At 67.2% G+C, this 11,355-nt stretch overlaps 3 protein-coding genes across 4 annotated transcripts; 1 reads left to right on the top strand and 2 right to left on the bottom strand.

Moving 5' to 3' along the window:
- Positions 1 to 847: 847 nt before the first annotated feature.
- Positions 848 to 5,941, bottom strand: UTP4 (UTP4 small subunit processome component). Of its 2 annotated transcripts, none has more exons than XM_059824843.1 (16): positions 5,783 to 5,941; positions 5,524 to 5,715; positions 5,323 to 5,407; positions 5,114 to 5,203; positions 4,783 to 4,991; positions 4,409 to 4,580; positions 4,237 to 4,328; positions 3,789 to 3,885; positions 3,323 to 3,387; positions 3,048 to 3,170; positions 2,740 to 2,899; positions 2,334 to 2,440; positions 2,027 to 2,122; positions 1,616 to 1,813; positions 1,353 to 1,463; positions 848 to 1,019 (listed from the first exon to the last, which is right to left on the bottom strand). In XM_059824843.1, the coding sequence occupies exons 1-16, from the start codon at positions 5,939 to 5,941 to the stop codon at positions 903 to 905; spliced, it is 2,073 nt and encodes a 690-aa protein (XP_059680826.1). In that variant the 3' UTR covers positions 848 to 902. The 2 variants fall into 2 exon arrangements, with proteins under 2 accessions (XP_059680826.1, XP_059680825.1); XM_059824842.1 differs by having other exon boundaries at positions 1,628 to 1,813.
- Positions 5,942 to 6,087: 146 nt separating this feature from the next.
- CHTF8 (chromosome transmission fidelity factor 8) lies at positions 6,088 to 7,806 on the top strand. Its single transcript, XM_059824783.1, has 4 exons — positions 6,088 to 6,114; positions 6,484 to 6,516; positions 6,637 to 6,754; positions 6,846 to 7,806. The coding sequence occupies exons 2-4, from the start codon at positions 6,494 to 6,496 to the stop codon at positions 7,068 to 7,070; spliced, it is 366 nt and encodes a 121-aa protein (XP_059680766.1). The 5' UTR covers positions 6,088 to 6,114; positions 6,484 to 6,493; the 3' UTR covers positions 7,071 to 7,806.
- A 973-nt stretch (positions 7,807 to 8,779) lies between these two features.
- Positions 8,780 to 11,117, bottom strand: HAS3 (hyaluronan synthase 3). Its single transcript, XM_059824979.1, has 3 exons — positions 10,497 to 11,117; positions 9,802 to 9,903; positions 8,780 to 9,703 (listed from the first exon to the last, which is right to left on the bottom strand). Exons 1-3 carry the CDS (start codon positions 11,115 to 11,117, stop codon positions 8,780 to 8,782), a joined length of 1,647 nt encoding a protein of 548 aa, XP_059680962.1.
- Between the last annotated feature and the right edge of the window lie 238 nt (positions 11,118 to 11,355).

Here is an 11,355-nt window from a genome sequence, read left to right as displayed (position 1 = left end):
TATTTCCCGCCCCGCGCTCCATTTCCCGGGCTCTGCCTACAGTCCCGCTTAGCAAAGCTGCGCTCCCCACTTCCTCGCCTACCTTATTTCCAGGGGGGCCAGCCGGCAGCCCTTCCCAGAGCCCGAATTTCCCCCTCCTCGGGGATGGGGAGATGTCCTTTGGGGGTTCAAGGAGGGGGTACGGGGAAAGGAAAGCACGGGGAGCCCCCAAATCCCGCTCCCTCCGGCACTGCCTGCTCGGTCCTGCTGGGGATGGTACAAGCGCAAACTGGAAACGGGGTCCTGGTGTTACTGGAAAGGCTGGAGGAGAAGGGGTCCGGCTTTCCAGCTATCAGCCGCCGCAGAGCTGCATGTGCTGACAGCGGCGGTTTGGAAGATGACCCCACTACACCCCAATCCCACCAGCACGCAGCCGCGAGCTCCAGCTCGGTGAACCGGCACCGTTCCCAAGGCACGGAGCAGCAGCACAGGCTGGGGACGCTGTATATGGGTGCTGAGCACCGGCAGTCGCTGTCTGTCTTTCAGGAGCCCAGCTCACAAAGGGAGCGACCCAGAACTCACCAACCCACCTGGGTGCTGGCCGGCACGGCGAGAGAGAAGCCGGCACCGCGACCTGACGCTGCCCAGCAGAGCAGCCAGCGAGCAGGCAGGAGATCCGGGATGCCGCCTTGTCCCCGCAGCCCCAGGAGGAGGACCGGCACGGGCAGGGGAGCCCTACGAAGCAGCAGCGGCCCCGTGCTCAGGCCAGCACCAGCCTGACCCGCTGCTCCAACACCAGGGAGCCCCGCAGGGCAAGGATGAGGCCGGAGCCCGCAGCCGTAGAGAACAGCGGGGTTTATTCCTACAGCACTCTAGGAAAGCAACACGCACAGTTTCTGCGGCTGGAGCAGCTTGTTCTGCTCTCAGGTGCCAAATTTCTTCTTTTGGATGGGCAGGGGCAGCTGGGTCTTGATGTCCATGATGGGCCGCTCCACCATCACGAGGCAGTTCTCGTCCAGCAGATCCGCGAAGAGCAGAGGCTGCGGGACAGGAGACGAGAGTGTGGTGCCAGCCTCCCTCTGCCTCAGCTTGCCAGGCTCGGCTCCGGCTTAGCCGTAACCAGGGCCATCGCTTGGGGGATGTGCTGCAGGAGCTGCTGGGCAATCAGAGCCCACGAGATCGCAGCAAGCAGCTGCACCGTGATGGGGACAAAGACCGAGCATTCTGCTCTGCTGCTTGGGCACCCAGCACTGGTACGGCACCGGGAGCGACTGGGCACAAGAGCAGGTGGGGCCATGAGGACCACGGGTGTAGGGTACTCCCCCAGAACCCCCTCCTCGACACAGCACACGCCCAGCGACGCTGTCACCCACCTGGAATTTCTTGCAGATCTTGAAGGCGTGGAGCTGCCGCTGCCTGGCCGTTTCCGGGAGCTGCTTCAGGGTGCTCTGATTCATCAGGAGGGCACTGTTGTCCGGCAAGGGCTGCGAGGAGAGCGCACAGCATGCGTCAGCGCTGCCCAGACCACCACCGCCTCAGCGCCGCGCACCCCTCCTTCCACTCCCAGCAGGGATGGGACCAGCTGGGCCAGGCAGGGGAGATGCCCTGGGCCCAAACCCAGCCCTCCCGACCGGGCACGCGGACTCACCAGGGACTTGTCGAGGACGCAGAACATGTAGACGTCGTGGAGCAGGATGTGCGAGGGGTTCTTGGGGTTGAAGGTGATGTGGGTGATGGGCGAGTCCCTCTCCAGCCAGACCTTGTGCAGCCCGCAGTTCTGCACCATGCGGCTCCAGGCCGTGTACTGCTTCTCGGGAATGCTGAACTCGAACAGCTGGAGAGGCAGGAGCGGGGAGAAAGCGTGGCTGATGAGGTCCGGTCCTCCCCAGCACCACCCCTACGCCGGCACAGGGGCAGCTCCTGCCCCAGCCAGGCAGTGAGCTGCAGCTCTCCTGCCGAGCGGTGCAGCCAGAAAGCTCCGAGGCCAGGGAGATTGCTGCAGGGAAGGGGCCAGGGCCACGAGGGCTGCGACGGGGAGAGCTCCTACCTGCTGGTCCGAGTAGGCGATAACCAGGTTGTTGGAGACGGGGTGGATGGCGAGAGCCGTCACCGCACAGCTGTATGTGGGCACTGTGCAGTGATGCTGCAAGGCAGGAGGGCAGTACGCTGACGGGAGCAACCAGGGCCCCCGCTGATCTGCCCCCCTTCCCTCACACCCACCCCCAGCCCTGCTTTGGGACGCAGCAATCGCTTCTGGGGAGGAGTCCCACACACTGAGCCCACCCTCACCCAGCCCCCCAAGGCAGGAGAGCAGCAGGGTCATTCCTGCAGCACTCTCCAGCACCTGCCCCTACCTTGAAGCATTTCAGGTTGTAGATGTGGATTGCCCAGTCCCCGCCAACTGCAGCCAGCCAGTGCCCATCTGCGCTCACTGCCAGCAGGTAAACGGCCTCGGGGGACCCTGCGGAACCCCCCCCACCAGCTGTAATGGGTGCTGGGGCCTGCAAGGAGCCCCAGACCCACACCCAAGGGACATCCAGACCCACGTCCCCCCTGCTCATATGGGTGCCCGGGCTCCCCTGCCCATGTCAGGCTACAAAGGTAGCACAAACACAGGGCAGAGGCTGCCGCGGGGGGAAGGACCCACACACCCCAGGGAAGGAAAGGGGGAACATGCTTGGCCCTGCACACCCCTCTGTGCCCGCAGCGGGGACGGGACTCTGGGCCCAGGGACCCCCCAGCAACCCCACCAGCCCGAACCTGAGGGCGGCCGAAACGTGTGCAGGTGTTTGCAGCCCCCTGGCTCCAGCAGCTGGAGGACGTGGACGGAGCCTCGAGCGGAGGCAACGAAGAGGCTGCCGGAGTCAGAGGAGAACTGGAGCTGGTAGGCTGGGAGCAGCAGCTTGGGCACTTTGGGGACCTTGGAGAGAGAAGAAAGCAGCGCTGTAAGCCATCTACCGCTGCCGCCCTCGCTCCCCGTGAGCAACGCTGGCCGTGCCAGCCCCCTGGGACCCCGCAGCCACCCACCACCCCTCCCCGGCAGCGGGGCAGCCCATCACCCTCCTCACCTTCTTGACACTGACACTGTTGCCCTCGTATCGCACTCGGTAGAGGTGGAAGCGGGAGGCTGTGGAGTAGGCGAGCCAGCTGCCGCAGGGCGAGACGCAGCTGCAGTAGATGTGCTCCGGACCCTGGAAACGCAGAGGGGCTGAGCGGGGCCTGCCAGATCCCCCAGCAGCCAGGCACACGCAGCTCAGCCGTCGGAGGGAGAGCGGAGGCTGCCAAGCCCCCTCCTGCAGCGGGGCAGGCACCAGGGCGGACTGCAGCTCCGGCTCAGCCCTACCTTGCTCTTGAGCTGCACAAGGTGCTCAGGCATGCGACGTAAGGGAAGGACCTCGCCATCCTTTCCTGGGACGACAAGAAACCATGTGGCACATCAGTGACAGTGGGGAAACCGCACAGGTCCTGTCAAGCAGCTGGGGATCCTGGGGGAGCAGCGCCCGAGGGAGAGCCCAGACCCTTCCCCAACCTCCCCCAAGGCTGAACTCCCCAGGGCCTGGCCCAGCTTCGCTGGAAGCACGACTGCAGCCTCACACCGTCCGTGCAGCCCGTGCCCAGGCACACACCATGCTGGGAAACGCAGCCCTGCCCATGGCTGCCACGCCAGTGCAGGGCTGTGGGGAGGAAGGGGCCCGGGCTAAACCACCCCTCCGCTGCCCAAGCAGCAGGACAGTTCATGCCCGAAATCCTGCAGGCAGCACGGGCTCTGCCACAGGGCTTGCACCAGAGAGCTGGGCCTTGCGACTCACCGGTCCCGTCAGTGGAGCCAAGTCTCCAGAGCTCCAGGTGCTGGGAGAACTGGAAGAGGAGCAACCGGGCTTTCCTGGCACAGGAGACAAGGCGTCGCTGCATGCAGAAACGGGCAGACTGTCATGAACCTGCAGCCTGGCAGAAAGGGCTGGGCCAAAGCCGAAATGCCCTGGGGTGCTGGAGACTCTGGGGCGGGGGAGAGGAAGGTCTGGGTCCCGTGGGATGGGAGCCCGGAGATGGAGACCTAGCAGGACCAGCAAGACGAGCTTGCCAACTTCTACCCGCTCCATGGCAGGAGCCTCCAGACGCGCCAGGGCCAGGGAGGGGACGCAGCGGGGTAGGGAGGGGACGCAGCGGGGCAGGGAGTGCCAGCCTTCTCCCTCAGGAAGAGCCAGCCCTGCCAGCCTGCCTTGCCAGGCACATGACCCCGCTCAGAGCGGCACTCACGTGGGGGAAGATGAATTTGCGGAGTACTGCATCGTAGCCCTTCTTCTGCATCTTCTCCATCAGCGGGCGGATCACCAACTGGGCGTCCAGACCTGGAAGCCAAGCAGAGGTCAGCCAAAGTAGTTCTGGGGGGAGAGACCCAAGCCCTCCTCGTGACCGTAGCCAGTCCTACCCCCGGAGATGAGAGCCGTCGAGCTGTGCGCCACAGCTCGCACGTCATGCGTGTGATGCTGGAAGGGCTTTGTCCGCACCCAGCGCTTCTCCAGGCTGCCCATTTTCACCGGCAGCAGCTGAAACTGGTAGGTGGCCCCGGTCGAGGTGCCCACGATGATGCTGTCCTCTTTCTGGTGAGGGAAACGGGGCCGGGGAAGAATGAAAGGGCAGCACCGGGAGGCAGACAGGGACCAGCGACTTCTCTCCCAGCCCTGCTCCTGTGGGCCCAAAGGCAGCAAGCCAGGCAGCTCCTGCCTGAACACCTCTGGCCCAGCACACAGGAGGCCAGACAGGCCCCAGCTGCCTGGGGAGGACTCGGGGGAACTCGCCTACCTCTGACACGGCCAGTGAGAGGACAGCCGAGGTGCTGACAGTGTGCGACTCCAGCAGCGTGCCTCGCTCCCAGTCCCAGAACTGCACCCTCCCGAAAGAGTCCGAGGTGACGACGGTGCCGCTGGAGAGGAAGGCGATGCTCCACACGATGCACTCGCGCTTCGCGTTCTGCATGGTATAGTTCACCATGATCCTCTGGACGGTTTGGCCTGAGATGCAGGAAGGACGGTTGGGGGTGGCAAGGGGATCCCCCCAGAGCACGGAGTGTGCCGGCGCCGACGGTCCCTGGGGCAGGGGACAGGCCGGGCTCACCTCCCGGGGCAGGAGTTACCTGAACAGACGTCAAACACGCGGAGGACATCGATGGAGCCAGCCGCTATGTGAGTGCCTGACGGGTGCCAGGAGAGGCACAGGATGCGGCCTGCGGGGAAAGAAGCTCCAGACGTGACCCCGTGGACTCACAACCCCTCAGTCACTGGGGCAGCCGGGACGGACGGGGGGGACGATGCCGCCGCAGCACGGAGCCCTCCCCGGACTCACCTTTCCGCCTGTCCAGGTTCCGCTCGAACTGGATCCCGCCGGGCACGATTTGGAAGAGCTTAACTGAGCCATCCTCACAGCCGATCTGCAGAAGGGTCGGGGTCAGCGCCTCTCCCTCCGCCGCTGCCCCGGCCAGCCCGCCCCTGCTCCGGGGCTGGGAGAGCCCCCCCCGGTCCCGGTCCCGGTCCCGGTCGCACTCACCGCCAGCAGTGTGCCGCTGCCGTTGGCCGCCATGCTCCAGATGGGCCCCCCGCCGCCATCGACGGAGTGGGCCGCGCACAGCCGGGCCAGGTCGTACTCGGTGATGTCCCCGCCGAGGCCGGCCCCGAAGAGCCGGTCTCCCGCCGTCCAGCACAGCGCCTCCACCGACCGGGCCTCGTGCCCGGGGATCACCTGGGGAGGGACGCCCGTTACCCCGCTGCAGGGCCCGGCCCGGCCCGGCCCGGCCCGGCGCCCTCACCTTCTCCTGGAAGTAGTTGGCGGCGAAGTTGTAGACCTCGACGGCGCCGTCGGTGCGGGCCAGGGCCAGGCGGCCGCCGCGGGGCTGGCAGGCCAGGCAGCGCACGCCGGCCGGCACCAGGCCGAAGAACCGCACCCGGTGCACCTCGAACTCCCCCATCCCGCCCCGCCGCTGCCGCCGCGCCGGCCCCGGCCCCGCTCCGCCCCGCGCAGCCCCACGTGCGCGCGGCGCACCCGGAACCGGAAGTGACTCGGCGGGGCGGGGCCGGAAGCGGAAGCAGAGGCGCGGCGCGGCGGGAGATTCGGGCGCTGCCCGACGGCGGCTCCGGCCCGGTCCGGGCTGCGGGGTCGGGGCGGGGGGAGCGGGCTGGGGGCTCGGGGGAGCGGCCGGGGTTGGGCCGGGAGTGGGAGGCGGGAGGGGCCCAGCGCGCAGAGCGGCCCGGCCCGGCCCCGCACCACCGGGGCCGCTGGAGGGCACCAGCGCCCCGCGCAACCGCGGCGACGGCCCGGGGGGGGGCTGCAGGGCCCTGGGGGGTGTCTGGGGATAGGGGGTCTATGGGGCCCCGGGGCAGCTGCAGGGCCCGGGAGCGGGGGCTGGGCACGGCGGGTACCGGGTAAGGCCCGGGGAGCTGGGGGCTCCCGCCGCAGCAGGGCCTGCCCCGTGCCCCCCCCGCTGACCGTGTCTCTGCCGGTGCTTTGCAGGGCCCGGAATATGGTGCAGATCGTCATCTCCAGGTGAGGCCACCGCGGGCTGCATGGCCCCGGGGGGGCCGGATCCTGTCCCCCCGCCCCCGGCAGCGCCCAGCCCCGGGCAGGGTTGGAGCCGCTGGGTGAAGCTGCCTCTCTCACCCGCAGCGGGGGTGCTGGAGGCCTGGCGCAGTGGGTGCTGGTGGAGCTGCAGGGTGAGGTTGAGCCCCGGCAGAGCGGCGGGCTGGCAGGGAGCCTCCTGGGAGACCTGCATTACACCCGTGAGGTGAGGCAGCCCGTGCCACATCGCCCCGGCACGGCCCCGGCAGCCGGGGCCCTCCCTACCCTCACCCTCCACCTCTCGCTGCTCTCTCCAGGGCGTCCCCGTGCTCATCGTGGGCCACCACATCCTCTACGGGAAGGTAGTGCAGCTGGAGAAGCCCTTTGCCGTCCTGGTGAAGCGGAGAGCCGGCGAGCCCGGCCCTGAGCCCGGCCCCACGGGGCCACACGCCTCCTATGCCGTCACCGCCCTCATCAAAACCAAGCTCCTCTTCAAAACCCGCCCCAAGCCCATCATCACCAACGTGCCCAAGAAAGTGTGAAGACTCGGACTGGCGGACGTGAGCTCCGCGTTGCTGCCAGGCAGCCCTGGGCGCTGCGGCGGGGGCTTTGGGAGATCAAAGGCTGGCCCCGGCCTCATCACTGTCCTATACGGAGGACTCCCAGAGCCACCTCGGGGCACTGGGTCCCACCTCTGGGCACCCAGAGCCCTTCCCAGGTCACCTGTCCCCCCTGTCATGACTCTGTTTCTGAAGGCTGCCGAGCTGTGGGGCACAAACCCGGCTGCCATCCCAGGTGAGATGGGTCCTGGTGGGCAGGGACCTCCGCCGAGCCCGGGCAGGGCTGTCCTACCCCAGGGACTGCCCTCAGTGCCCAGACTTGGCCGTTCCCAGTGCGCTGCCAGCTCTGCCTGCCCTCCTGCCTGCAGCAGGGACCCACGGTGGTGCCAGTGTGCAGGTCGCTCTCCCTGACACCATGCGTCCCCCTCTAAAAGCACCCCTGCAGCTGCAGGTACAGCTCGTGCCGGCCAGGGGCTCAGCCCCCACTTCCCTCGAGTCGCCTCGTGGCATCAGAATAGGGGGAGCAGGGCTACCACCCTCTTCCCCACACACCGCCCTTTCTCTGTGCAAGTCTTTATTTTGACAAATCCATCAGGATATAAAAACAGACTTTTCCAAAATATGAAAAAAACCCCAGCAGGTTAAAAAATAAATAGATTTACAAACAATTAGCAATAAGTATGAATACCAAAGAGCTACAAAAGTCTTCTAAAAAATCTCATATTAAATTAAACAAAACCATCTAAATGCTCAGTTGTAGAAAGGTTTTTTTTAAGCCCTGAAAAAGAGGGCCCAGGGGAGACGACCGGGTGAATTCCCCGGGGAGAGGAAAGGTTGGGAACTGGCTCTTCCCCACCCTCCTCTGCATGCCCGAGCCCCAAACCCAGCATCTCTTCACTGTCTAGACAGACGCCAGGAAGGCAGCGGGGTTGGTACGATGGGGCCGGGGCTTGGCCGGAGCGTCACCGCGGCCCCTCTGGGGCCGCGGTGACGCTCCGGCCAAGCCCCAGCCCCGTTTTCGCCCACTTCTGCATGTCGGTGTCCCCCCCTTGGCTCTTTGGCAAAGCTGAAGGGACGTACTGCCCTCCCGGGGCAGCCGGACCCCCCTGAAAGGGGCTGGAGGGAGCTATGGGGCTCTCCCCGTGGGTACGTGCCCGCACATACAACAACCGTGGGGCAGAGGCAGGCAGCACCAGCCAGCGGTGCCGGAGAGAGGGAGACAGTGCCGCGTGGGGCCGTTTTGCCCTAGCACCGTGGACGGGGGGACCGTGAAGTCCCCATAGAAAGCACCGAAGGGTGGAGGACCCAGCCATGGCGGTGGGGTGGGGGGAGCCTGGCCAGCAGCGCTCCGCACAGCACACTGGGATGGTCGGTACGGCACGGGGGACACACACTGCCGTCACCCCTGCAGCACCAAGGCTGTGCCCGGCCCGGTGACGGGCAGCCCTGGCTCGGCCTCTCCCCAGCCAGCAGCCAGCTTTGCACAGAAAAATGAAAATAATAAGAAAAAAAACCCCAAAACAACAACAACAAAAAAAAGCAAGACTTGATCAGAAACGCCACGGCGGGCGCGCTCAGCGCTGCCCAGCACCCGAGGGCTCAGTGCCGGCTGCGCCGGGGCTGGTGGCGGGCGAGGAGGGGACCGGCAGTGGTCGCCCCGGCAGGCAGGGCCACCCCGGCGCTCCCTGCGGTCAGACCTCGGCGAAGGCCAGCCCGCACTGCTCCTGCCGCTTGCCGCAGCGCCGGGCGACGATGGCCAGGTAGAGGGTGAGCAGGGCCACCCAGTAGCAGGCGTAGAGGATGGCGCCCGAGACGAGGAAGGCCACCTCGGTCTCGCTGAAGAGGTCCTGGCTGTAGGCGGTGTAGGCCAGCCCGCCCAGCAGCACCGCCACCCACACCGACACCGGCAGCAGCCCCACGAAGTTAACCACGATGGTCCGGCGCCCCGACGTGCCCCAGCCCGACTTGTTGATGGTGGCGATGGCGAACATCTTGGCGGGCAGCAGGCTGGACATGTAGAGGAGGGCGTAGAGGGACATGAAGATCATCTCGGCGTTGCCGCGCAGGAAGCAGGCGTAGGTGGCCTTAATGATGCCCACCAGCTGCACCGTCAGCAGGAAGAGGAGGATGTTCCAGATGCGGCCGCGGTAGAAGAGCTGGATGACGGTGGCGATGAGGAAGAAGGGGAAGAAGCCGGTCACCACCGACTCGTAGGTCATCCAGAGGTGATGCTTGTGGAACCACAGGGCATTGTAGAGCCACTCGCGGAAGTAGGACTTGCTCCAGCGGGTCTGCTGGTTGAGCCAGCGCAGGTAGCGGGTGGGCGTCTCCGTCAGGCACTTGGAGCGAGCCGTGTACTTGGTCTGGTAGCCCAGGCTGAGCACGCGGTTGGTGAGGTGCCGGTCATCCCCGAAGCTGCACTTGCTGCCCAGGAAGGTCTGGTGGTACCAGTCCTCGAGGAACTGCTGCAGCAGGGCGTTGCGGTACATGCCCAGGGGCCCGCTGATGCACTGCACGCAGCCGAAGTAGGACTGGCAGGCGCGCTCCACGTTGAAGGCCATCCAGTACCGCACGCTGCTCAGGAAGGAGATCCACGAGTCGTACTTGTTCAGGATCTGGGGAGGGGATGGACGTGAGCCCCAGCACCGCTGCAACACACCCCCCCCCCAGCACCCTCGCCGCCCCGGGGTGCCCTCCCTCGTGGCCGGGGTACCTGGACATCGCCGCCGACGCCGCCGACGCGGGGGTCGGCCTCCAGGATGCGGAGCATCTCGGCGGTGCAGGCGGGGTCCAGCACCGTGTCTGAGTCACACACCTGGGGGCAGAGGGAACGTCGAGCCCCACTCCCGCCGCCCACACGGGCCCGGCAGACAGCCCAGCCCGCAGCCGGGCAAGCCCGAGCCGCGGCCGGCGAGACGAGGCAGAGCCCCGGAGACCGGCAGGCGGTGGCAGGGAGCGGAGCGCCCCGCGGTGCCCGGCCACCGCTGCCCCGGGCCACCCAGCCCCGCCACGCGCCCCGGCTGCTGGCACCGCGGTGGGACCTGCCCCAGCCACCACCCCTCACCCACGCGTGGGGGCCCGGCACCCTGCGCGGTGCCACACGGGGTGACACCAGCCTGGGGCACGTCCTGCCCGTGCTGCAGGGGATGCGCTGAGGAGGTGAAGCGAAACCCTCGTGGGCAGCGGTGCGGGCAGGGCTCGACCCCTCAGGCCACCCCGGTGGCAATTCACCCCCAACCCCGGCTGCCGGTGGCTTGCAGCCGGTGCAGAGGGCCAGATCCAGATCCAGCCGGGTGCTGCTGCGGGCTCGTGGGGCTGCTCCGGCTCCAGCCGCAGCCCCTCTGCCCGGCTGCACAGGCAGGGCGCTCGCTGTCCGCATCCCCCCACCCGCCTGGCCCATGCATCCACCTGGATGTAATCCACGGAGTCTCCGAGCGCCCGGAAGGCCGTGTACATCACCTCCCGCTTCCCGCCCCACTTCTGGAGGATGCAGGAGTAGGTGGTGCCGCGCACCAACGCCTGGACACGGGCCAGCCCTTCCCGCAGCCCGGCCTCCGTCTCCCCCTCGCCCCGCGCGTGGAAGTTGCTCCTCCAGACGTAGCTGCCCGAGCACTCGGAGCCCATCACGTCGTGGAAGATGTCCAGCATGTAGGTGTCGTCGGGGCCGTTCCCGTCCACCACCATCACCACTTTGAGGTCGGGGAAGGCGATGCGCTTGACGGAGCGCAGGCACTTCTTCAGGTAGTCGGGATCCTCCTGGTAGGCGGCGATGCAGAGGGCCACCGAGCGCCCCAGCCGCACTGGCCGCCCCTCGTCCCGCATGCGCCGGTGCTCCAGGAAGGCAAAGAGGCTCTGGATGAAGAGGTGCAGCCCCAGGATGGCCCCGTAGAGCCCGAAGGAGAGGTAGTGCTTCTCCGTATGGATGAACTGGTACCCCGTGACGTAGGCGGCGAGGATGCCCCCCAGCACCGCCAAGGCGAAGAGACTGGTCCCGACGACACGCAGGGCCGTGGAGAGGCTCACTGGCATCTGGGGGGGACCGGGCAGCGTCAGGGCAGGGCGGAGGGGACAGCCCATGGCAGGACCCACCGCCTGGCTGCCCAGAAAGGGAAAGCCGGGGGACCCCATTTGTCTGCCACCCCACAGCCACCCTGTCCCTCACCGGTCACTGGTTTGGAGGCGAGACCTTCCCAGTGCCTCCATGGGGCCGGGCAAGGCGTGGGGGTCCCAAGCATCCCACTGTGCGCAGTGCCTGCACCCACAGCCC

This window comes from Gavia stellata, chromosome 15, assembly GCF_030936135.1.
Source record: "Gavia stellata isolate bGavSte3 chromosome 15, bGavSte3.hap2, whole genome shotgun sequence".
NCBI classification, from domain to species: domain Eukaryota; kingdom Metazoa; phylum Chordata; class Aves; order Gaviiformes; family Gaviidae; genus Gavia; species Gavia stellata.
The sequence above is the reverse complement of the archived record's forward strand: the minus strand, read 5'-3'. Positions and strand labels throughout refer to the sequence as shown.